At 41.5% G+C, this 26,620-nt stretch overlaps 1 protein-coding gene across 9 annotated transcripts in view; it reads right to left on the bottom strand.

The window, feature by feature from the left end:
• The window catches only part of DYM (dymeclin), a 165,312-nt gene that overhangs the window by 65,548 nt on the left and 73,144 nt on the right, over positions 1–26,620 (bottom strand). For 4 of the 9 annotated variants that reach the window (XM_083402817.1, XM_083402818.1, XM_083402819.1 and 1 more), the window contains exon 15: positions 10,436–10,600. The exons of the other annotated variants lie outside the window; for them this stretch is intronic. In XM_083402817.1, the coding sequence (XP_083258943.1) occupies positions 10,436–10,600 (165 nt within the window). The remainder of the gene's footprint in view (positions 1–10,435; positions 10,601–26,620) is intronic. 9 annotated transcript variants of the gene reach the window in all.

Raw genomic sequence — 26,620 nt, 5'->3', positions numbered from 1 at the left:
CGCTAATCCGCTAATAGGGTTGCTTCGCAAGACGAAAAAACCGCTAGGCGAAGAGACTCGCGGAACGGATTCTTTTCGTCTTGCGAGGCACCACTGTAAAATGATCTATTTAACTTATGTCCTCCCCAAAGTCACAAGAAACAGTTATTGCAACACATGTTCTATAAACATAAAACTATTAAAGAGTAAGCCACAGTATTACTAAGTCAACGCTAAACAACATTTGAGACCCAGAGAAGCTTGAACTTCCAACTTGAGGGCAACATGAGCACCTGCACCTGGATAAGACAGCAGATTGTCTCTAACAGGCTTTAGATATGATCCGTTAGTTAAAAGCTCTCATGGCAGGCTCTCTGTGGGTGCTAAACAGCAAAGGGCACCCTTGGCTCAGCTACAAGCTCACCAAGACACTTTCAGGAGCTGAATCGGTCAGGTTTAAAGGCTGACGTTTTTTCTTCATAGCAAAAACCTGGTCAGTTTGTGTTTTGTGTCCTGACACCTCCGAGATGTGCAAGGGAGATGTAACATTCCCAAATTGCCTATCCATGGTTAGGAGATCCAGAGTATGCCAGGGGTTCGCCCATCTTTCTTCCTTTTCTTTTCAAAGTTAACCATGGGGCAACTTTTTACCTCCTTCAAACAGCTAACCATGGTCAGTGTTTACACTGAAGCAATAGGCAGGCGGTTAGCTAAACAAAAAGCCACCTGAAGTGGCCAAAATCAATTCAGATCATTTGCTGCTCTGTATGAGAACAGAAAAGTGCTAAGAGAACGCAGCAAAAAAGTATTTCAACCAAATATGCACCCAATGATTAAAAAAACATGCTGGTTGACGCTCTTTTATATTGGTTCATGCTCCACCAAGCCAGGAAATTGGAAGCTAAGGCTGACATGCCCCATGATCAGTAATGAAGTTGTGCAATGTCACAAATCGTGCTTACTTGCAACTTACCCTCAATACGTCCACTCTCAGGCTTAAATCCAGACAGTGTTGGTGAAATGTCTGGGACAAGGAAACGAGCCCCTTGTTTTCCTGTATTGCTTTATGAAGCATTAGTGTCTTCCCAATGGTTTGGGAAACAGAGCAAACAAAAGCAGGGGGGGGCACTTTGGTGAGGGGTTACAGTAAGGGGGTGGCACATATGCCATTGTGGGGTTTTGTCCACTGAGAAAATTTCTCAAGTTTACAAATATGTCCACATACCCAAAAAGGCTGGCAAATTCTCATTTAACCACTGTACTATAGTATCATCCAGTATCTGTTCCCTATGCAAACACTGTAGTCCTGGCAAAATGCTCACTTCAAAAATGAATCTGTACACCCCTGCATTATTTATTCAGTAGGTGCTGCCATACTTTAATAGAGCAGGAACACCTTAATAACTTTCCAACTGATGCTCAGAATTTCACCAAACCAATGAATGACTGTTATCCTCAACAAGCCTACATCAATAGCTTTCACTGAAATCGGAAGGAAATATACGACTTGCTTAACAAGTGGTTTAAAAAGGGTTAAAGTGCCAATATTTAGCACTTTCTAACATGATGGAGATATGGCATTTTTTACTGGATCAGTTTGATATTTGTCACATTTGTAGTAGACCCCACTAGGTAGCTCATGTATGCCAAGTTTCAGCTCAACAGGTTTTTGCTGTTGTTGGTATTTGCCTTGTGCCCCTTTGATAAAATTCAAGCTGGTCAGAAAGACCAAAACAGTGTCCTGATTCGTGTTAGAATGGCTGTGCAAGTTTTTCCATCTTTAAAACCACCATGATCTTTAAAACAAAATATCTGGTGCCCAAGCAGCAGACTAATTAGATTTACATTGTTTTCAATTTATGTGGAAATTAACCTCAGTTCCATAGACGAAACCTGATACAGCCTTTGAAAAACTGAAATAAATCACTGAACAAAAAACAGTTTCTCTTTTGCAAACTAAATTAACCTATGTAAAAGTTTATCATAATTTTCAAGAAGAATACATCAATAGGAATCAAAGGTGGATTTAGGTGTCAGTGTTGACATACAATGATAAACAAAATAGGGCTCCAGATCATACACATACGTATCATGGTCTTGAAAGTTAATGGCCCCTAGATGCCCCATTACTGACTCTCTGCTTAATTCACAATAGTATACAAGGATAATGCCCCCCAAAAACTATATTCTGTATGCCTCTGTTGTTTGAGGCTCATGTTTGTGTAAAGCAACCTTACCAGGTTGAAAATCAAACCGGTTAGAAGGGGAACAAATTTCACAGCTTCAATTTACTGTGCATAAACCAAACTTAAACACCAACAATGAAAACTATATGGAAAAACATGATGGGAGTCCAATATATTTGGGTGTGGGGATTTTTATTCCAGCTTTTTAGCTTAACATCTTATCTGAAAGAAGGCTAAGACCTAGCCCTGACTATGTATTTCAATAATGTGATGTAGATGAATCACTGCACTGGAGAAGCAGTAGGAGGCATCTGAAACGAGATTGTGGAAGCTGGAAGAAATCTATGGGCGCTGGGAACTAGGGGTAGCCAAACAGAACAAAGTATTAGGAAAACAGTATACCTATCTTGAAAGGAAAGAGGGAGAGGTTGTGCCGGGTTCAATGTTTAAGGGAAGAAACAGATAAAGGAGCTATGGAGGAGATTTGAAAAGTCAAGGAGGGGGAAGGAGCTATTTCCTCTGCTGGGACTGGTAGATGCCAGAAATAGTCAAAAGGATGCTGAAGATCTTGCTGAGGCTGAAGCTGTTTGTCCTAATCTTTTACTAGACCCCTGGTGTATTTAAGAAGTCACCTCTTTTTTTACATTTACTTGTACCCTTTAAGGAGAATTCACTGAGTGAAGGGGGATTCTGCGATGGGGTGCAACAGGGGTATGTATGTATGTATGTCAAATAGCAATTGAAGTCAAGTTCATCAGGCAAATTTAGTCCCCATGAACAAGCGGCTAACCTCAGTGGCTGATGAGACCCTACAAACTAAAAAGTAATTCAGGGAATAAGCAAGCAGGGGCTGCATACTAGTCTTTTGTCATGGCCAAAGAAGGCTCTATTAGAAAGTTTGCTCATTAAGATACACTAGTAAGGTCAAAGAGCACACATTTATACTGTAGTATTAGTATTTATTCTTTAGAAATAAGACTATCTTTCTAGAGCAGACAGGCTGTCATTTTATCCCTTTCTAAAGCAGGGCATGCAAAACCAAACTCCATTTGAAGGACTTAAGTCATGCAGTACAGATCTGCCCTGCTGCACTAGGGTGAAGATTCTTGCTAGCTACTATGTGATACAGTTGATAAACCAAAAAACATTCAACAGTGTTTCTCACCCAATTAGAATGAATCCGCTGCCCTAAATCCCACAAGAAAGGTCTTATTTCAAAGTCTACTGGATTAGTCACTCTATTAACTAGCTGTTCTTTTCCTCTCGCACTCATCTTTCTCTGTGGTTCTAGCAGGATTCTTCTCTTTGTTTTTAACATGTTAAAGTACAATAAAGTACAATACAAGAAATGCAAAAATTCAGAAGCTAGTACTCTCACTAGTACTGTTATGATTATGCATACTTCTTAAATCACTGTGAGAGAATACATTCCGAAACACTGCACTCTAGGATGAACGTTAAGTCACCTGTAATGTAAGGAGCCTTATCAAATTTAAAATTCTGCAGTGTCTTACAATACTGAAGCTGGGCAGAATATGGACTGCTCCTGCCATATTTTGTGCAAAATCTATGGTGGAAACAAGGAGGCTGTATGCGCAAAATAATAATCTGAAGAAAATGTAGTTAGTGATTGACACCAGAGTTCATAATTTCTTGGCATGGACTATAACGCTCAATAAAATGTGATGCTAACCTTAAATACAAGGTGATTATTATGATTCCTGACATAGTATTCTGCTTAGATTTTAATCCAAGCCAAAAATATACACTCTTCTCTCCCTCAGATACTGACAGCAGGTAGAGGTGAATTACAGGTCTCTCAAGTTATCTCTTGCTCTCCTTTCACCCATCCCTGGTGCCTGGAATGCTGCAACAGCTGCAATCCAGACAACAAGGGGAAGGGGGCGAGGGAAATACCCCCTTCCTGTCGCTACAACAGTCACCCCTGCCATGTACAGAGGTACATGGTTTGAAAAAGGAGGTTCACAGGGGCATGGGGAGGGATTCTGAACCAATTAAACACCTGATTATGTCATCAGTGGTGATCAGGTTCTACCCGGCTTAGCTCCACCTCTCAGTCACAGCACTGTTACGGCTGATGCTGTCCTCTCCCACAAAGTCTACCCACAAATCCACACCATACCCAACCCCTATCCTAGCCATAATGTACAGGGCTCTAGTTCTGAAGACTCCAAATGCCTTGTGCCCAACCTAGCCCAGGTTGCCTTAATAAAGCATGGACAGTGGATTAGAAGGTGCAAAGGTGCTCAAAATGTGCAAGCTTTTCCTTGTGGCAGCTGTCCCAACACAACTGCATTTCAAATGGATACTTCTTGTAATATGAATACTTTGGTTTATTAGTGCTTTTAAAAACCACATTATTCTTTGTTGAGTCTATTGAGTTAGAAAGTCTAGCTTTTATTTTGAGAATCATGTGAACCTTCACAAATGATTGAATTCTGCTGTCATGTTGGCAATCCAAACGTTTTGCTGTATACCATTTTTCCCCTTAATAAAGAGATCAGAATTTCATTTCATATTAAAATGTTTAGTTTAAGGACATTAGTGAACACAATCCACAAAGGTTCCTACATGCCTGAGCTTCACTTCTCACAGCAAAGAGTTTACATGACAACTAGCCTGCTCATAACTAAGTGGAGTTTAGATTTTGTTTTAAAAAATGAGATTTGCCTCTCTGCAAAACTTCTGGATTGAATAGCTTTTTAAATATATATATGAAATGAATATGTTAATGGAGACTGCCAACCCACAAATATAATCCTGGGCAATGTATTGAAAATAAGAGTTTCTGAACTGACACCAGTCTTTGTTACACTCTTTAACATGCAAACTTGAATTAGTTTCAATTTTCAGAAAAGCATTGTTTTTCGGAAAATATTCATGTTAACTTGGAACAAAAGAGCTATTGGTTTAAAAATAGGAAGCACTGCCAGAAGATACTTTATGGCTCACTTGAAATCCCTCACACACAAACTCTGTGCTTCAGCTGCTGGTGCTTAAGAACCTTCAGTCTATGGCTTGGTTCACACTTAATACTAATCTATGTTTTGTTAAGTCTAACCAACCATGCTTTGTTTGAACGTGCAAATCCATGCAGTGGAAGAACTGTGGGTTGTTTCCGCCAACAGAACACCATGTGAAGCCATGTTTGTGTTGGCTTACACTGTTTGTTTTAATACTTGTTTATTATTATGTTCAAACCAAGCAATCTTGCTTAACCATAGTTTGTTTGGCCATCCCAGCCTTGTTGGCTCTTCCGTTGGCTCATGGTTTGCAGAACAAACTACAGATTAGTGTTATATGTGTATGCAGTATCAGTTTTCCCCTCAATTTGGTGCCCTCCAGGTGTTTTGGATTGCAACCCCTACTAGTGCCAGCCAGCACAACCTGCCATAATGAAGGAAAAATTTGCTGGTTAATAATAAACATCAAAAGCGGTAGAATCAATTTCAGTAATCAATGCAAGCTGATCAACAAATAATAAAGTATATTAAAATAAACAAGGCTAAATCTGTGATTTAACTGGTTCTAGCTTTGCTTTGGATGTTTCTTCTTTTTGTTACTTACCACGAGTCTTTGAGATGGGGTGAGGTATAAATTAATTTTGTATGCAAAAGGGATTTTTTTGCACAGAATCATCATTTCTAGCCTGCTCAAAATGCCCAAGATTTGCAATAAGTTTATAACATTTCTATACCACCTAATACAATTAAAAAAACAAACAAACCTCTAAGTGGATTTATAAAAATGCCTGAAGTGAATAGATGGCCAGACAAATGATGCTCAGCACATATTTTAAAACAAGCCCCTTTTAGGGAAAATGCTGTGGCCCCAAAGCACAAGATTAGTAACATCGTTTTAAAAAATGCAACCTTGCCTCATACCTTGCCTTTGGCATGATCATGTTTGAATTACTCAAAGAATTTTTTTTGAGAGACTGAATCTGTTGTGTATTAAGGGAAGTCACATTGTGAAAGTAATTTGATGCCACTGCTTTCTTTCTGGTAGTACCTACAAGGCACTGCGAAAGCAAATTTTAGTATCCAGCCTCAGGCAAATATTGCAGTACAGAATGAAGACTGCAAGCTAAAGATAGGAAGCAGAATATTGTAACTCATAGCTATATGCTATGTACATATAATAAAGGGGCTCATGGTTGAGCAATATAATCCTTGAAATATTTATTGCAAATATTGAAACAATATAAGCAGTCAGGCACACAGTTATGTTTAAGAACAACAGATTGGTACAGGACCTTTGTACGTAACTATGCATTGAACTGTGGCCAATGTTGGCTTGGATCCAGACTTTGCTACTGCCAGTAGGAACATCACAGAGTGATACTCTGCTCAGGGGATCCTGCTACTGGTGTAAGCAGAGGTAGGGATGGGCTTTTGCCAATACTCCCCCTCCTGTTAAAGTCCGTTGCACACTCTGGAGGATTGGGGAACGGGGCAGCTGAAAGGTTGGGGAATTGCTGTACCCTCCCCTTCTACCTTCACATAATTGTATCAAAATACAGAGCACCCAGGAAACTGATTTTATAGCAAACTTCCTGTGAGCTGCCTCCTACAAGTACATGCGTCACAATGTCAGTAGTGTTGAACTGTTTCTTTAAATCTAAAGGTTCATCATTGTTTCACCCAATGTGTATACCTTTAAGGGGCCGGAGCAAGGGCCAGAGCAAGCTGACGAGATCCAGCTTTACAGCTGTGAAGCATAGCAGGTGCTGCTGAGTTGCATTGATTAAGCTGTGTTGGGAATTGGCTGCAGTATATAAGGGGCAGCACCTAGCTCTGCCATTTTACCCTGGGGGATGGGTTGGTGGTTGGGTCTGGTTTGGTTGTTGATGTATTTAGTGTTTAAGGAGTTTTTGTTTTTCTTATTAAAACCTTGTTTAAGTTATTTTTGAGTCCCTTCTTTTTAATGCAAGCTCTCCCCAGCAAGCTCTCTGCGCTACTATACTGCGAAAAGCCAACAAGTAGCTCCATCTACTGTGATCAAACAAGCGAAGAGGCTAATTACCTTCGATGATCAAAACAGATCATCCAATGAATGCGGAAAAGTGCACAAGCAAAAGACACATAGCAATGCTTTTATTCGTATGACACAAGATAACATCACTGAAAGGGAAGGTGTGAAACCTTATCTGGTTCCTGAAGTTCTGAATGTGAGCAATCAGCAGAGGCATTTGGCTCTCCTATCAAATGTTTCCTAGTGTTGTTCACTTTTTATAAACTAAGGCAGCAACCAGGCAGCAGGAAGTAAGCATGGTTTGTCATGTTCCATGTTTAACTTACAAGCTAATGGAGGGAGGAAAGATGAGAATTGGCAGGTAAGAGGTATAAATTTTAACTCTTTCCCATTAGTCAATTATAACGTGAAAGTAGCTTTTTTGGGGGAAGCATTTTCGATACTCCTCCCCAACATGCTGGGCTCTTAAACAGTAGGGAAGTCTGGCTGGGAGACATTTGAAATATACCTGAAGGAGCGTCTCCAGACCCATCGTTCTGCCCGGAGGCTGAGGTCCAGCGCCGAGGGCCTTCTGGCGGTTCCCTCATTGCGAGAAGCAAAGCTACAGGGAACCAGGCAGAGGGCCTTCTCGGTAGTGGCGCCCGCCCTGTGGAACGCCCTGCCATCAGATGTCAAAGCGATAAACAACTACCCGACATTCAGAAGACATCTTAAGGCAGCCCTGTTCAGGGATGTTTTTAATGTGTGATATTTTAGTGTATTTTTGGTTTCTGTGGAAGCCGCCCAGAGTGGCTGGGGAAACCCAGCCAGATGGGTGGGGTACAAATAATAAATTATTATTATTATATAAACTTTTATCATCTTTGTCCTCTTTCTCATTCACTCTCGCAAGTACATCTGCCCGATTCAAGTACATGTGGCTTTGGGAAATTCCACTGCCCAGTTAGTTTGTATTTCTGTCCCAAGGTTCTATATCTTCAATTTATATAGAATTTTTTGGATATTTTAGTACTTTCGGGTAAGTTCTGATGCTTGATACCGGAAATAAGTTTATATCCAACCGTTTTCCATGTATCTTAATGCTATAACTATATGCGCTGAGCAAGAGAGTTTACATTTGGGATGTCTTATAAGACACTCTCTTCAGGGAACGGCCAGTGTTCCTAAGGAGGCCCAGGAAGAAAAAGCTGCTCCACTTATCATTTCTTCATCCCCATACTGGGCACTGCCTATCAAAATATGGGTTGAAAGATTTATTCCTAGCCATCCCACCATCATTTCTTCCTCTGTTCTTTTCCTTTTGCTGGAAACCAGAATTTTGACTGGCAGTTATGACAGCACACAGCTGTGTCAGGATCTGCCCTCTCAGCAGCTCACCTTCCAAGCAATCTACTCTCTTGCCCAGGTAGTTAAATGCAAGAGGTGGTCTTCATTCTGCCTCATGACGCAGCAAAGCCTGCGATCCAAGCCTCAAGCTCCTTCATTCCTAAGCATGCTTCTTTGAATAAAGTTTCCTACTCTTATTTTTAGTCTGAATAACTTGGTATTCCCTGTACTGTAAGCCACCCAGAGAACTCTTTTGTGGGGTGGCATACAAATTCTGAAAATAAGTAAATAAAATCACTCCCGCAAACTAGGTTCTCATCTTTGGTTAGAAGACTACTCAACAGTTCCTTCTGTTCTAAGAGTGGAAAAGTATTTAACATTGCATGCCACATTTTCCTCCCTTGACAATCAAGCTGGTTTTACTTATGTTTACTGTATGGTCTCTGCACCATTATATGCTTGCATAGCCAGGACACTGTTATTTCCATTCTGGATGTTCTCCATGTTCTGATCAAATTTTGTCATGCAATTTTTCCCATGTTTCCCCAAAAAATTTGGCACCAGTCACAAAACATTAAAGAATGTGTAAAGCTCGTGTAGCATGAAATTAAATGTACTATTTAAACTGTTCTTTGGGGGTAGGCTCCTATGTATATTGCCTTCAGCATTTCAACGAATTGGAGAGGCAACTCAGAAATGCTGTTAGGGTTTTATCCCAACTAATGCCACCGCTACCTCACGCCTGACTTGACTACGAGATAGAAAGGTTCCAGAGGTAGGATGAAAAAATATATAACAAGTTTTGCTCAATCAATCTCCGCACCCCTGACTTCACCTTTCCTGAAACATGCACCCTAGGAGCTCCAGAAAAAAGAGAGGCAGTTAAACTTGACCTGGTAGCCTAAACCAAGTTCTAAATCTGCCTAACCACTTAAATCCAGCTGTGACTGCTGGTATTTTTCCACTAGTTCAATGAAGGAAAACATGATGCAGGGGCAACTGTAAAACAATGGCAGCCTTGTATCTTATTTCCCCCTCTTCTCACACTAGTCCACTTCACATGTTGCATGTCGTGTGTAGAAAGCAGGGCTGTATCCCTAGTCCCACCCTTTTCACATGTTAGCCATTCATGATAAGGAGCAGCAATGTTTCAGCAGTTGCTCACATAACAGGGCAGGATGTGACGGGCACCAATAAGAGGGTGAATTCTCGGGGTGGGACAACTTCCGTTCCACTTGTGAAAGTGGCAGCTGTCTAATGTGATTCAACCACATCATGTGGTGTCAAATAGAGACTTCCCCTTCCTCTACAGGTGGCAGCCAAAACATGGGAGCAAGGAAACGTATTCCTAGATATTGTGGGAGGAGAAGAATATATCTGGGGCTGCTGTTTTAAGAGTAGCTCCATATCTGTCAAAATGTCTGCATTCGTTCTACATCATGATAGGCAAACCCTGTTCAGGCAAACTTCTCTGCAATGATTCATCTTCCCATTCAGGAACTCCCTGGAGGTTTTCAGAGGTTTTCTGGGTACCCCGGAACACAATTTGTAAACCACTGCTTTTCTGCTGCATTGTACCAGTTCACACACGGTGATGGTGAGGCCTAACAGGCCCACTCCCTCCATGACCCGAGAATGAACTTGGGGACAGAATATTCTGCTATGCTAGGGGCTCCACAGGTTACTAAAACATTTACATATCCTGTGTATGGAATATTTGCAAAGTAAAGCCATGCTCAGCTTATGGAAAATACAGCTTATACTTTTCTATTGTGAACCCATGTTGGATCTGCAATTTGTACCCCATGTATTATGGAGACATAAAAGGGGGGTTGTTAGTAAAAAGTTACTGGTGAACCACCCCCCCCCCAATTTATTTCCTTCAACATGCATATACCAGTCACACGGTGCATGCAGCATGCAGTAAATGGACAGCAGAGGTTAATAACCTGGAAGCATAAGATCTGAGAATGTGAGAACAAGTTAAAGACAGCAGCTCCTCTCCATTGTCACTGAGGCTCGAGAAGCAATGCTGCAGCGTAGAGCAGTGGGAGTGGGGAAAATATAGTTTGTCCAAGACATATACATATCTCCGCAAGTGGCGGCAGGTGTAACTGCAAGACAAGGGTAAAGGGAGGGAAAAGGGGTGGGGAGGAAAAAGAAACAGGAATTTTCCTTTAAGAAAGCTACATCCAAACAAGTCAGTGGCAGATGTCAAAGAGCAAAGCAGCAGTTAGAGAACAAAAATAAAGTTGCAAAGGCAGAGAGGGTGGGTAGTCTCTACAACAACCCAGGATGATTTCATTAGTGACGCAAAGGAGGTTGCCGGCTTTGGCAGGGAGGTTGTGTGTAAACACACCAATGTTTGTGGATTTACTTTTCGGGAAAAATTCAAACCACCTTTTCATGAGACTTGAAGACAAATGCTCTTGTGCCAAGATGTAATATAAAATGTTATGGGAACAGTCACACAGCTTGTGTGGTTTTACGCAAACTGCCATCTTCAACTAGAGGAACGAAAAGGCTGAGCTCATTGCTGAGTGAATGCTTTGAGGTTCTCACAACAGCTTTTAGAAACTTAGCAGTTAACAATAACCCAGTTTGCCACAACCGTTAGGGAGTTATGGGGCTGCTGAGTCCTAGAGTCCGTGAATCATCTTAGTACTGCCTTTTAAGTTCTAGAGTTTTGTTTTGTTTTCCAGTGTATATCCGCTTCTATCTTCCTGCTGCACAAACAGAAGCTTCTTGGGGGAAATCACTCAGACATTTGACTCTGTTGTAACTGATCTCTCTCTCACACATACTCTTCCAGTTCCCAGGATTTGTCACATTGTAATACAAGCAAGAAACAGAATCCAGAGAGGGCCTATTCAGATAAAGGAGGGCTGCACAGATAGGAGGAGCAGCACACAAGTCTCAATAGCCAGGTCATGTTCAGGGAGCAGCTTTAACTCCCAGCCCAGTAACACCATTCATTTGTTATCCCAGCCCAGTTGTATTTGTTTAATTTCATCCATGTTGAAAGGTGCCTTATAGGAAATCAGATCACTGGTTCATCTAGATCAGTATTGTCTACATCAGCCTTTGCCAACACGGTGTCTCTCCAGATGTTTTGGACTGTATCAGATGGGAGCTACAGCCCCAAACATTTGGAGTGATAGGGCTAGCAAAGGTAATCTATACTAACCGGGCAGTGGCACTCCAGGTCTTTCGAAAAGAGTGGGTCCTAGCGCTTCCTGAAGATGTTGGGAATTGTACGTGGGACCTTCTGCATCCAGAACAGCTCTACCGCTGAGCTACAGCCCTTCCGCCGCATAAGCGACTGGCTGCTAATTATGGAGAAAAGCAAAGCACTGCATTTGACCCTGTGTGACTTAGCCCAAGCTGATACTGGCCTCTCAGGATGAAAAATGCAGGGCTATGCCAACAAGGTCAGCTTGGTCCTCAATGCTCCCATTAAGTTCCATGAGATACAGCTGAGAGGCAAGTACAGGAGGACCTGCTTCTCACATCTGAGATAACCAGGGATAAATTCAGCTCTTATTCCAGGTATAGTCCCGCACTTTTACCCATCTAGGAGAATGGTAGCCATTCATTCCTATGGAGAAAGCCAAGTGCTGTACTTGGGGTTGGGACATTGTTGTAGTGGAGCTGGTAATGAGGTTGGGGACAGGACTGGGATTCTCTGTCCCTTTTCTGTCAATTATCTTGACGTTTTGGAGGCTTTTTGATTTATTACTAGCTTTCTTTATTGCGCTTTGTTGCATGTTTTTATCTTGTGAGCTGCCTCAAGAGGACTTTTACCCTTAAAGGAGGCATAAAAATAGTTCAGTAATAATTAGCATCACATCACATAGGCAGAACTACGGAAAATACCATATTTTTCACTCTATAAGACGCGCCAGACCACAAGATGCACCTAGTTTTTGGAGAAGGAAAACAAGGAAAAAAATATTCTGAATCTCAGAAGCCAGAACAGCAAGAGGGATTGCTGCGCAGTGAAAGCAGCAATCCCTCTTGCTTTCTGGCTTCTGTGATAGCTGCGCAGCCTGCATTCGCTCCCCTTACTTTTTAGGAGGGAAAAAGTGAGTCTTATAGAGCAAAAAATACGGTATTTGATTGCCCCAAACTTCGGTTTAGGCTCCCCACCCCCCCAGTTATATTTTGTGAGTTTGGAGCTATAATCAGTGGAATGTTGAAGTTAGTCCCTAGGTTTAGCAATTTAAATGGAAATTGGTGTTTTGGTCAGGCAACACTTCTCCACACCCTCAGAAATCAAGGCCCGTATTGGGTCTTTTGCTCTACCCCTCTGGCTGCCCTCATGACATGCAGAAGCCAACACTGAAGCCAGAAGAAGTCATATTTATCTTGGTGGGATTGCCCTGACTGCAAAACTTCTCTCTCTCTACTTCTCTCACGAATAAAATATAGGCTGGGTTCATACACAAGGTTCAATATGTGTCTGGGCTTTTTGCAAGGCTTCTTAAAACAACCAATTATTTTGCTTCTTGAAAGAACATTATGTACTTAATACCTGCATTTTATTACTAAAATTTATGAAAAGGAAGTTATTAAAGAATAAAAGGCACTTTCCTAGAAGCATTTTCTTCTTCTTAACTCCCAAACCAACCAAGAGGATGCAGCAAGGAGACATGTGCTACACACAGCAGACTACAGGCTACACATTTTCCTCTTGCAAACAGTAAAATTAATTCCCAGCTCTGTGGCAGTAAAGCATTGAAATGTTTGATATCACCATCTAAAAAGTTAGCGTTTGGAATGTCTGGGTAACTGGAGCCTGGGAAATCAACAAGTGTGGTTTAGAGTTTTCCTATTGAAAACAGTTGTTCTTACTTAAGGATGAAACTCTGCCATTTTTGGAGATAATGAAACCAATAAAATATCTCTAGCGCCTTCTTAGTGTATAAAATTTTTCCAGGGTTATGTGCAGTATAAATCTGAAGAGTTATTAGAAAATAAAATATTATCAGCTGTTCTATTAAACCAAAGCGGTATCAAAATTCTTTATGTTTTTGAACTACCACTCCATGAGATCAAAGATAAGATCCAAGAAATGCACAGCCAAACCAATATGAAAATAAAATCTCCAGAGAACAATTTTAAAATATTAGGACCACTATTTTCAGAGACTGAGCTAAGTGCAACCAGTCTGTCAGTCACACACCAGTTACTCAAGCACATGCATTCATGTAGCCTTAAAGGGATAAAGCCATACAGAGAGAACATGTTTGAGATCTACAGCACCTCTGTAGGTACATTTGTTTGAAATGTGGATTTCTATTCAGTTTATCCTTCTCTCACCTTTCATGCTTGTTTAAATCTACAAGAAACAGCTGGGGGAATCCATGCATAGCTTTTCTGCTGAAGTGTCACCAATATGCTCACGACACTCAAATCTACCTCTTTCCATCTTGATTCCAAGGAGGCAGTAGAGGTACTTAATCAGTATCTGGCATCAATACAGGAATGGACAAAGGTGAGCAAGCTGAAATGTAATCCAGACAAGATGGTTGTGTTGCAAGGTGGGAGTTCCGCTAATTAAGGATTGGTTGCACAGCCTATTCTAGATAGAGTTATATTTTCTTGAGGATCAGGTAAACAACTTAAGAGTACTCCTTGGACCTAGTGCTTTCCTAGAATACTCTGGGGTTTCTGCCTCTCTTTTTCTGGTTGAAAGCAGCTTCAGCTGGTTTACCTTTTCATGTGAAACTGCGTACGGAACTGGTCACTGATGCCCTACTGACATCCAAGTAGGATTCCTGCAGTGCTCTCTACATTGGGCTGCCTTTAGAGACAATGTGGCAACTGCAGGCAGCTGGAAGTGTAGCTCCCAGAATACTGACTGGAGCCCAGACCACACAACATATATCTTATAGAAGATTCATGGCTGCCTATTTAGTTGGCTCAGTTGATAAAGTGCTAGTGCTGACCTTCGAAGCTCTAAATGTCCAAGGACTGGGCTATGTCAGGAACTACATTATCACTAATCAACCTGCCCTGACTTTGCTATCAACTGCAGGTGTCCTACTCTATGACCCATCACCACTAGAGATTCAGCGGACCAATATATGGGATTGGGCTTCCTCAGTAATAGCACCCATATACCAGAATGCCCTCCCACTAAATTCAGCTGGTGTGTTAAAGAGCAATTTGTCGAGAGAGGTGTTTATATGATTTCCATGTGCTGTTTCTATTCTGATGCTGCTGCCTCACTATTTTAAGTGTACTTTCTGAAAAACCACTATTTATTGCTATGCGTTTTCCTTTGCAAGCCACTCCGGGCACAAGCAGAATACATGCTTAGCACAAAAGCTAACAACACTGACAAGTAGACATTTGATCCTTGACATAATGTGGAATGATTCTTATTCCTTCATGGACATAACACTGATGTTCTGTGGTGTTCTTTTTAAGTTTTATAGGATCATGTTTCAAATAACTGTCGTTAGCTGCCCATTAGGAGTGGAGGTGGGATATAAACATTTTAATAAATGAATAAATACTGGACGGAAAAGCAAACTACTACTGTTAGAAGAGCTCAAAATTTAAAAATATTGAACTAAGGGTCCCTTCAAACATGATAATTTCTAATAGAGAGATCAGGCTCTGTGAAGCTTAAAGAAAAAAGTGTCATTGTTTGAAATGTGGTGAGAAGTACACTTATCAGGCAGCTAAGATGAGGAGAAGATTCTTACAATTCTCACACAGAGATCTAAGTGGCAAAAACATACCTAAGTTGATTAGTGGAACACCACAACCCCTTTTCAAAGGGAAGGATGTCTGCCAAGTTCTTCTGGCGCTCCCTAGGTAAAGGTAAAGGTACCCCTGACTGTTAGGTCTAGTCACGGATGATTCTGGGGTTGCGCACTCATCTCGCTCTATAGGCCAAGGGAGCCAGCGTTTGTCTGCAGACAGCTTCTGGGTCATGTGGCCAGCATGACTAAGCCGCTTCTGGTGAACCAGATCAGCGCACGGAAACGCCGTTTACCTTCCTGCCAGAGCGGTACCTATTTATCTACTTGCACTTTGATGTGCTTTTGAACTGCTAGGGGGGTAGGAGCTGGGACTGAACAACGGGAGCTCACCCTGTCGTGGGGATTCGAACCACCGACCTTCTGATCGGCAAGCCCTAGGCTCTGTGGTTTAGACCACAGCACCACCCGCTCCCTAGTCAAGGGTTTTATTTGACAAAGTAAGGGGACCATTATGACATGGCCAAGCAAGTCACTTGAAGTTCACAGACCACACTTCCTGCCAAGAGCATCAGTTGTGCTTTCCCCCTTGAAACAGGCAAGCCACTTGGGTTAACCCTGGTGTGGAGAGGAGCTGCAACACTGGCTTCTCTTGCGCAGCCCCAGGCTTCTCACTTTACCAGGTGGTGTGAGAAATAGTAGTAATACTGCAGCTTCTAAACCACCAGAGTAAGAACTCCACTTAGTGTGTAAAAAAAATATTAAATGCAACCCTTGCAGTACTCTCCTTTTTGAACGATAGTGACCTCAGATAGCGTATGTCAGTAGCAGCAGGAAATTCAAGCTGCTCTGAAGTACTGAAGACTATGAGCTGATGAATCAGGTAGCCCCCGGTTCAAATCCTGTCACAAATTTTAAGCCACACTGTCTACCTAACCCCACCTCCCCACACCTGCAATATGGAGTTGTTGTAAAATTAAATGAATTCATGTGAAGAATTTGAAAGCTTGAGAACATTATGCAAATGTTAAGAATGATTATTAATAAATCTGAAATACTTGTCTTTCAGTAGTTAGCATGCTGGGGAGAGAAAACACGAGGGTAGCATATATAGAACTGTACTCATAAAAAGTAAGGTTTTGATTTGCAAGTCTTCTGCACATACATGCCATGTGTGTCAGCTCAGTGAAGTTCTCTGAAAACAAGAGCCACAAAAACTCAGTCCCTACTAAGCCTGATCATAATATTTAGGTCATATTGTTTCAGCTGCATTGTCAGACCACCACACACACACAAATTGTTTGCTATGCAAAACATTTTGGGTCCTCTTAAAAACGTAGTTGTCAGGTTGACATGTAACCCGACTTATGCCTTTGTAAAGTACCACAGTGAAAGTAGGGACTTTTAGAAGATACTTAATGTGCAGAATGCTTGCAAATTGCACACATATGTACAAAGGGTGGGTGATGATCAGATGTGGAGGTTTTCAATTTGCCCTGTATTGTGGTAACCCACATTTTGAGAGCAACCCATGGTGATGTTTAAAAAGGAGCAGCAATAAAAAAAGGCCCGTAATTGGCAGTGATGGGGCGAGTTCTTCACCATGCAACCAGTTCCTTGAGGCCAAACACAACATTTTTCAGACCGGAGGCAGTGGGGGTGGGGAGAGAGAGAGCATATGGCTTGTAGAAAAGCATGATAGGGAATATAAAGAAGTTTGTAAGATTAAGGACATGTGGATTGAAGAGAGACTAACATTTGTGCCAAGCTATGGCCTGGCCACTGGAATCCTTGCCCAGGGCTGTCTACATTGGGAACTACAAATGTAATGCTTAACATTATTCATTTTAAAATTTTATTTCTACCCCATCATTTAGGGCAAGCTATCACAATGTGTTCAGAGTTTTATCTTCCTGCGTGTAGGTTAACAAAACCTATCTGAGTTCTGCCCTATACGCTCTATTGTTTTGCGTCCCATGATGCAAATGCGGTAGAGGCACATGGTAGATCAAATGCAAGAATGCACAAGCCCCCAGGGTATCAGCATCTCCAGTTAGAACGGCCTCAGGGTTAATAAAGACGCAAGCTTTGGATTTGCTTCGGCCAGTCAGAGCAAACCATACTATGAGAGATCAACAAACAGCCTGAATCAGCACGAGACAGCTTTGTAGATTCATTACTAAGAGCGAAATTGTTAATCTCACCCTTCTTCCAAGGAACTTACGGAAATGTAGATGGAATTATTCCATTTTATATTAACAATAAAAGAAGGCAGGTTAGGAAGGAAGCAGAGTACTGGCTACATTGCTACCCATAGAGCCTCAGGGCAGAGTGAGGCTTTGAATTCTGGTCTCCTCAATGAAAAACTATCACCATTCCCACACTGTCTCTCCCTCTATGTAGATTTTAAGAGTCCCTAATTTTGTTATTACCTGGTTTTTCAAGTCCCCCCCTTTGTCACAAAATGCCAACAGAAAAATGATTTCACACTGGTATACAGTACTGCAACTTCTTTGCATGAAACACTAGGATCCTTAATTGACCAGCTGGCAAAACAGAAGTTTGCAATCCTTATCAGGTGTGATATAAATAACTTATCTTGTGCAGTAGCAATGGCAGCAACAGGAATACTGGCCCAGAGATATACTTTATCCTAGCAACATGTGGTTAGCTTAGAATATGACGCCCATAATTCTCCATTTCTGCTCAGAGATACCTAATTGGTACAAAATTTCTTGGACTCCCACTTTCAGTCATTTCCAACGGAGTTAACTCTCATACCTCCAAATCACTTTGCTTTTCCTTTGGAAAGTAAGTATCCTGCCTCTATTAGTGTTTTGTCCATCTGACATACACCATAAATTACCTGGCAAGGGCAAAGTTATTTTTGTGGCCCATTACACAGCTTAATGTACTTGGTGCGGAAAGATGGTTAGATATAAGTAGAACTGTTCTACAGCACAAAAAATTATGTCATGGCTAGTTATACAAAGTTTTGGGGTTGTTGTTGTTTCTGCTGCTGCTTCAAAATGCAACTTGATTCAGCTAATGTGCAACTACTTTGATTCAGTTAACATGAAGATACTATAATTCTACAGACGAATCCTTTGAGGATTTAGAAGGTGAAACCAAGCCAGTATTGTAGCATGAAATGAGGTTATTTGCTTTTATGAAGCACAGAGTTCTGGCACACAACCATCTTTTTTAAAACCAGGGCGTACAACTGCTGATAACTGAAGGTTTGTTCTGCCAAAGACTTAGGGAGAAAATATAACAACATTGGCACTTACTTAACATCTGGGTAAGAGAATTCCAAAGAACTAGTGCTAAAAGCTTGGGCTGAACTCACAGCGGGCTTCATTGCAGGGGCATGTGGCACCATCACCACATCTTCAGTCACAGGTTTAAGTGAATGGGGCTGAGGTGTAGGGGGCTTCTCTGCTACTCTGGTTCAGAACTGTATAGGACTTTTATACACCAGCTGTAGAAACTTGAATCGAGCCCAGTAGCAAATTGGCAACCAGCACAGAGCTTTTAATGGGAGTGTCACATACTGTTTATAAGCAGCCCCAAAGAGCAACCATGCAGCAAAGTTTTGCATTAGCTGCAGCTTCCCAATCAAATTCAAGGGCACCCCCACGTAAAACACATTACAATAACCAAGTCTAAAAGTTACCAATGTGTAGAAAACTGTTACCAACCTATCCCTGGCATACCAGCTGAAACAGCCACTCCTAGAGACTGAAGCCCCCTGAACCTTTAGGGACAATGCTGCATAAAGCAGTATCTTCAAGGTATGCTCCTGTTCTTTCAGATGTGAGTGCAATCCGATCCAGAATCTACTCAGAACCCGAGAACTACTCACAGAGACTGTCTTGATGGGATTCAGCTGCTGTTTATTGGCACTCATCTAGACCATTACTCAGTCTAGGCACTGGTTCAGGACTTGCACAGCATCTCCTGACTCAATGTTACAGAGAAACAGAGCTGTGTGTCATCCGCATACTTGATGACACCATGCTCCAAATTTCCTAATGACTAGTCCCCACAGCCTTGTATCGATGTTGAATAGCACCGGGTACAATATAGTACTCTGCAGCACCCCATTGAACATATCCCAGGAGGCTGGAAGGCAATCACCCAATGTTACTTTCTATAGTCAGCCCCGTAGATAAGAGCAGAACCACTGTGATACAGTGCTCCCAATTCACAGAGCTGATCTAGCAGGATACAATGGTGAATGGTATCAAAGGCTTCTGTGAGATCAAGGAGAACAAACAGGATCACATTCCTCCTGTTTCTCTCCTAATAAAGATGCTCCGCCAGAGCAGAATCAGACCTGCAACCGAGCCTGAGCCTGGATGGAAATAGGTCCAGAAAACCAGTCTCATCCAATAGTGCCAGCAATTGTGGCACCATCACCTTCTCTATCACCTTCCCCCAAAGGGGGCATGGGCAACTTGGTGATAGATTGATAGATGTCAAGAACCTCTGTGTACAGGTTGGGTCCTTTAGTACACACAATTATTTGCATGGTTTCCTAGATGTACCCAACATGCAGGAGAGTAGGTGCATCCTGCAGAAGCAATTCATTCCAGCTTCTATTTAAATAATACCTTGCTTTTTGAAAAGAATATATATATGTGTGTGTGTGTGTGCGCGCGCGCGTGCCCCCCCCCCCCGGCTCAAGATGGGTTTTTCGAGCCCTCTATCATCCACATGCTTATGTGGTCCTAAAACACATTGTTGTTTAGTTACTATCACTCTGAGCATAGCAGGGAGCTTGAAGGAAGCACAGAGTAATTTAAGGAAGTTGCCTAAATAAAATATTGCTTCAATGCAGGCAAGGGCTACTGAACTTAAATATGACTATTATCCAGTCTGCATGTTTCTGATGCCCACAATTAATAGACACAAATACATAGTCCTGTTTGAAAATATGACGGCATTACTTAGCCAAAAAAAGGCTAATCATTCATTCTTTGCTGAATGACCAAGCTCACATGCATTATCTGAAAATCCCAGACAAAAAGTATTGATATTTCAAAAATCAAACAAACATAAGTGATGTTAACAATCACCTAAGTATCATTGTCATCATTTACTTGTGTATGTCCAAATAGTGGAGAAACAGATCTCTTTTCAGGCATTCATCAGGTTAATTTGAGGTTATCAGTACTCTTACGTGAATGCTGACATTGCAGCCTGAATGTCCAAAATTTGACTAATATTATATGCACTCACTAGAGAGTAAACATCAATGAATTCAACAGGACTTACAAGTAGAGAAGCACAGAATTGCACTGTCACTGTAACATATTAAACAAATGACTACAGGTGCAAAAACCTATGCTTTTCTGAACCCGAATTCCTTAAACATCACCAAATTCAAAGATAGATTCAGATATTAGAGAGCACTGGAATGCTATTATTTAACCTGGCATACACAAATCTAAATAAGTGTTTGTGGTTTGAACTGGACAGCACACAAATTAAATTTTAGATGAAAGAATTTATACTTATAGGTTACAAAAACCTATGTTCAGAATATTCTGTAAGAACAATCGGTCCAATCTTCTATCCATGGAAGATTGCCAATGTTAAGTGCTACAGATATTAAAGAAAAAGGAAGGAAGTGAGAAATGAAAAACATCTTATCTATTAACCCTATTAAAATAAAATTTGAGCCTTGGCTTTACAAAAAAGGAGGTTATTATATGGGATCAAACCTATATCTCCAGAAAAAGCAAGTGTCATAGAAAGGAAGGCCAAAGAAGATTTATAGATTACGTCCAGACAAAGAACTGCTGAACCATGTTAAGGAAATGTAAAAAGAGAGCTGAGGGGAAGTTATTTTTACAGTATCAACAGGCAAGAACAAAGCACATAAAAAAATTAATCACCCAGATGTACCAGTTATTTGGAGGGCAAGTAGCCAGAGCAGCTTAGGAAACAATATTATCAAAATTTAGTATTATTTTTATCCTTTGGCTAGACACATGTTTGGTAATACAGAAACACTACAGTGGAATTAAAGGACTTGCTTTCTACAGTTGTTTGTACTAAGACTAACAGTGACCTCTGCAAATCAACAATCTGTGCAAATTGATCAGACACTGGTATTTGCTGTGGCTGATTATTCTGCAAAGGGTGCACTGTTCATCTAGCAATTCTGCATTTCAAGGTCTCATCTACTTTCCATCACTTCTTCCCAACACATCTTCTGGCTGTGTACAAGCACTCATTTCTGTAGACTGGTAAAAGGAGTAGCTTTCTCCCTTATGGACCATTTAGAAAGCAAATGTTTCTACGTAGCTACAGAAACCTGGAAGAGGAGGAGAGACAACCTCACTGCAGAAAATACAGCTTGTTCAGAGTGGACCAAACCACAATAACGGCTCTCCTGTATCGCTTTAAACCTCTGAAAAAACTTACTCAGTGTGTTTGAGTAGAGACCTTAACTCCGATTAGGCAAAGCCAAAGGTCCTGAACCAAGAATAGGATAAAGTGAGTGCAAATGGGAAAATTGTTATTGCAGTGTTTAGAAGATAAAACGCAAGTAGTCGGAGGAGCAATGAGAAAAATATACCATTATACCAATCTACGGTGTGACCACTTATGGAGTAATGTGGTTGCCTCACCTCAAAAAGGGTATTGCTGAGTTGGAAAAAGTTCAGAAAAGGGCAAGCAAAATGATCAAGGGGTGGAGTGACTCCCTTTTGAAGAAAGGTTGCAGCATTCGGGACATTTTAGTTTAGGGAGAAGGTGGGTGACAGGAGGCATGACAGAGGTTTACAAAATTATGCATGGCATGGAGAAAGTGAAGAAGAGTAGAAGAGTTTGGATTTGATATCCCACCTTTCACTCCCCTTAAGGAGTTTTAAAGCGACTAACAATCTCCTTTCCCTTCCTCCCCCACAACAAACACTCTGTGAGGTGAGTGGGGTTGAGAGACTTCAAAGAAGTGTGACTGGCCCAAGGTCACCCAGCAGCTGCATGTGGAGGAGCGGAGACATGAACCCGGTTCCCCAGATTACGAGACTACTGCTCTTAACCACTACACCACACTGGCTCTCAAAGTGGACAGAGAAAAGTTTTTCTCCCTCTCTCATAATACTAGAACTCATGGTCATCCACTAAAGCTGAATGTTGGAAAAAAGTACTTTTTCATGAAGCACATAGTCAAACTAGGGAACTCGTTGCCCCGGGAGGCAGTGATGGCCACCAACTTGGATGGTATTATAAGGTAAAGGTAAAGGGACCCCTGACCATTAGGTCCAGTCGTGACCGACTCTGGGGTTGCGGCGCTCATCTCGCTTTACTGGCTGAGGGAGCCGGCATACAGCTTCCGGGTCATGTGGCCAGCATGACTAAGCTGCTTCTGGCAAACCAGAGCAGCGCACGGAAACGCCGTTACCTTCCCGCTATAAAGCAGTACCTATTTATCTACTTGCACTTTGACCTGCTTTCGAACTGCTAGGTTGGCAGGAGCAGGGACCGAGCAACGGGAGCTCACCCCGTCGCGGGGATTCGAACCGCCGACCTTCTGATCAGCAAGTTCTAGGCTCTGTGATTTAACCCACAGCGCCATCCTTGTCCCTGTGGTTTTATAAGAGGATTAGACAAATTCACGGAGGAGAGGGCTATTGATAGCTACTAGCCATGATGGCTACACTCTGCCTCCACAACTGGAGGCAGAAATGTCTCTACATACCAGCTGATAGAAACCAGAGGAGGGGAAAATGCTCTTGTGCTCATGTTCTGTTTGCTGGTTTCCCACAGGCATCTGGCTGGCCACTGGGAGAACAGGATGCTGGGCTAAATGGGCCATTTTGCCTGTTCCAGCAGGCTCCTCTTAGGGTAGGCAACGCATTTCCTTGCTCCTGCTTTTTTGAGTCCCATTCCCAGGGTGACCATTAAGTGTACAAAAAAAGTTGAGGCACATGGAAATTACAAAAAAAAAATTACAGGCATGTTAAGCATTAATACATTTCAGAGAGCATAAGTAAGCGCTGGCAAGTGGTCCAGACCAAAGTCATAGTTGCTGTCATATTTCAAAGCCAGATGCAGAACTCAGAGTCTAGATATTTGCCAGAAAATATTCCACAAGGTTTTGTAGCTATCCAAGTCCAAGGCTGGTAAGCCGCCCATCTAGGCAATCTGTCTAACCTGTGACCCCCTGCCCTCTTGGCTCACAGCACCAATCTAATAGAACTCAGTACACTTGGATACTTGCACCAGATGGATAATGAGTGTATTAATATCCTACCAGGTGCCTCTTTCTGAATCCCCAGAAGGTTCGATCAGGCTTAACCAGGGTTCAACAGTTTTTCCATACTGGAAACTATAGTTATTAGCCTAAAACCTTAACTCCATATGTTCCACACGCCAGGACACGAAGCAATTGTCATTTTGACGATGCAGCTAAATAGCAGAACTTAGTTCACAGGGGAACCATTAATGCTGTAACAAATGTAAAGGCAGGGTGATGTGGTTGGTATTATATAAAAGAACTCATGCAGAATCCCTTTAAAGTAGATTGGTTTTTTCAGGAGACCTTTTCTTCCACTGTGATCATTCACCAATACAAACTTCTGCCCTCAATCTGAATAGGCTCCTCATCTTGTTACAATACTTTCCACTAATTGCAGTGACACCTCCCAGAACCGGGGTAGCTAATCAGCTTATAAGATTCACTACAGCTGAACTAGGTCATCACGCTACTGCTAATACCACTGGCATATGCTTCTTTCGTTTATGCCTCTCGGGACGCCAAGCATTATTTCTGCATCCCTTTGAATAGGTGCTATCCCACACATAACGGCTGTGCTCATTTCAGCAGCACCTCTTGGTAATTCCACCCCCTTCTAGGGCTGGCAACATGGGAGCGGGCATTCTCTGCGACAGCTCCAAAGTGGTGGAACTCCCTTCCCCACAGAGATGAATCTGGCATCTTCATTGTACAGCTTTTGTCATATGCTGAAGATGCAAATCTTTACCCTGGCCTTTAACACCTGAGATGTATGTTTTTGGGGAAGCACCCTAATCTTGTGACTGTGGTTTGTTTTAGACTGTTTAAATATTTAATATTCACTCTAATGGTGAAGCACTGGTAGTGAATTGAAACAATAGTGTTAATTAAAATTGAAATAATTCCTCAAAGCTTTTGCAGCAGGGCAAGTTTTACAGTAATGTTTGGTAATTGTATATATGTATGCTTAAGGTAGCCACTTACCTGAGAGAAAACCCCTTTAAACTCAGTAGGCTTTCTGATAATTATGAATAGGACTGCACTGTTCAGTCACACAATAAAGAACACAGAGCCATACAACACACACAACAAAGAAAGGACACAGGAACAGAGCCTTGCCCACTAACAAAACACTCAGCTCTGTCGTAATCACATTTGCACTTTCTGTAACTTTGGGGCAAACTGAGCAGAAGATAAAAATATTTGTTTATCCATAACTCCCTCACTGTACACCTATTTGCCAGAGGTTTGGCTGGCTTCACCACCTCAGAAGGTGCTACTGTGCCTGCACATTTCATCCAATTTTGCTTAAATGTTATAGGCATTTGTTGATTTTCTCACTGTGGTCAACATGTCAGAGGCTTTGAAAAATGAACCAAAGTGATTCTCCACTTCCTAGTGCAATGTCGCTCCAAGGCTCGAAGCAAAGCTGAGACAAACCCCTATCCAACAAGGCAGGTTCCTCAATTAAAATTCTGTTAGCTCTTAATTCTCTCCTTTATAGAACTGGGGGGAAATTGCCCCAGTGTCCAGTGGGCATAGAACTCAATTTCTAGTGGGATAGATCTCTGTTTCCTAAACGCACTGTCAAGATTGACATTCTACACTTAGGTTCGAATTTAAGATACGGTGCTCCTGTGCTAACTCTTCTCTTTTTAAATAATATAGGTACCTGCCTGGTTCAGCTAGTAAAACTGAAGCTGGAAATTCTTGGATTAAGTCATTGAATAGGATCCAAGATCAATAGTGTGCATGTGTCACTTTTCTACACATGGGCTCTCAAAATATCCTATGTATCCAGAAAGGTGCATTGAGCATCTTCATTGCACAGCTTTTGCTATATGTTGCGGACATACCTCTTTACCCCAGAATTTGATAGTTATTTTGTTTTGTGGGAGTTGCCTCTTTTGCTAAATGCATACTGCTCTGTTCCAGTGTATTGTTGTAATCCACCCTGGGATCTTATGGTGAAGGGTGGATAAGAAACCTTATAAACAAACAAGCAAATAACCTACCAGAACAGCTAGTTTACCTCCAAGTCCTAAACTATTTGTTTTGCCATCTTATGAACATGATTGCCTATACTAAGGTAATTAGCAAGGTAATAATGCTTTTATTGAATCATCTGCCTTTCCGCATCAGCACATTCTTTAAATATTGAAAAATAAAATGCAATCTACATGTTATGAATAGCATTATAGTTTGGGACTCTATTTACTCTTACATAATTAAGGATGATTCTGATAATGATTAAATTCAGTGGCAGTGTCCATCCAAGTAATCTGTTACATCTAATTTCACTGCTAGCAGCTGAGCATGAGGAAATGATTTACACAAACCTGTCAACATTAATGACTGCAGAATGTGTCAATTACTCTGTGGCATAAAGTTCTATTTTACTGAGGCCCTGGTTGAACTATAAATGACAAGTCTCAGTTCAACCTTTAATCCACAATAGTCTTCATAATTTAAAACTATTGGCAGTCCGTACTCATAGGAGGATTTAAAAAAGCCTCCATAGAAGTTGAATTACTTCTCACATTAAGGAAGGAATTACTAGAGCATCTGGTGAATCTTGAATTATGGCCGTCTGTGCTCTGTCAGCTGTACGGCTAAGTAGATTTTGAGTTGAGAATTCCTAAAGCAATAAAATTAAAGTTGCACTTGCTGATTTTACTTCACCTAAAATAATTCATCATAGTCATCTGTTACCTACAAATATGCTTGTTGCTCAGTTCCACAACCAGGTCTACTGAAAGCTTATACACCACATTTTCTCTGTCTCAAAAATTCTTCCTAGCCCACTCCCAAAGTAAGGCAATGCTTGTGGTAATAATCCAAGCCACATTTTCTTGAACTGGCTGCTTTAGAAAATAAATATAGTATTTGTCACCACATCATCAATGTTCTTAAAATGAAGTGCTTTCAAAATTAAATTGGAATTAACTTTTATTTAACATGTAAGGGTTACTTGTGCAGGAGCTGCTGCTAGAAACAACTAGCAATCTGGAAAGTCAGAAACATCTATTTACGTGGAATGATCTGTATTACAGCACTAATCTCCAACTAGAATGAACAGGATCCACCAAGAGACTGTGCTTGAAGGTAAAGTGGGCTGTACCTGCTATACCACAAGGCCGGCACCATTCTCCTCCCAATCACTATTTCAG

Source organism: Podarcis tiliguerta, assembly GCF_965153285.1.
Source record: "Podarcis tiliguerta genome assembly, chromosome: 11".
Taxonomy (NCBI): domain Eukaryota; kingdom Metazoa; phylum Chordata; class Lepidosauria; order Squamata; family Lacertidae; genus Podarcis; species Podarcis tiliguerta.
The sequence above is the reverse complement of the archived record's forward strand: the minus strand, read 5'-3'. Positions and strand labels throughout refer to the sequence as shown.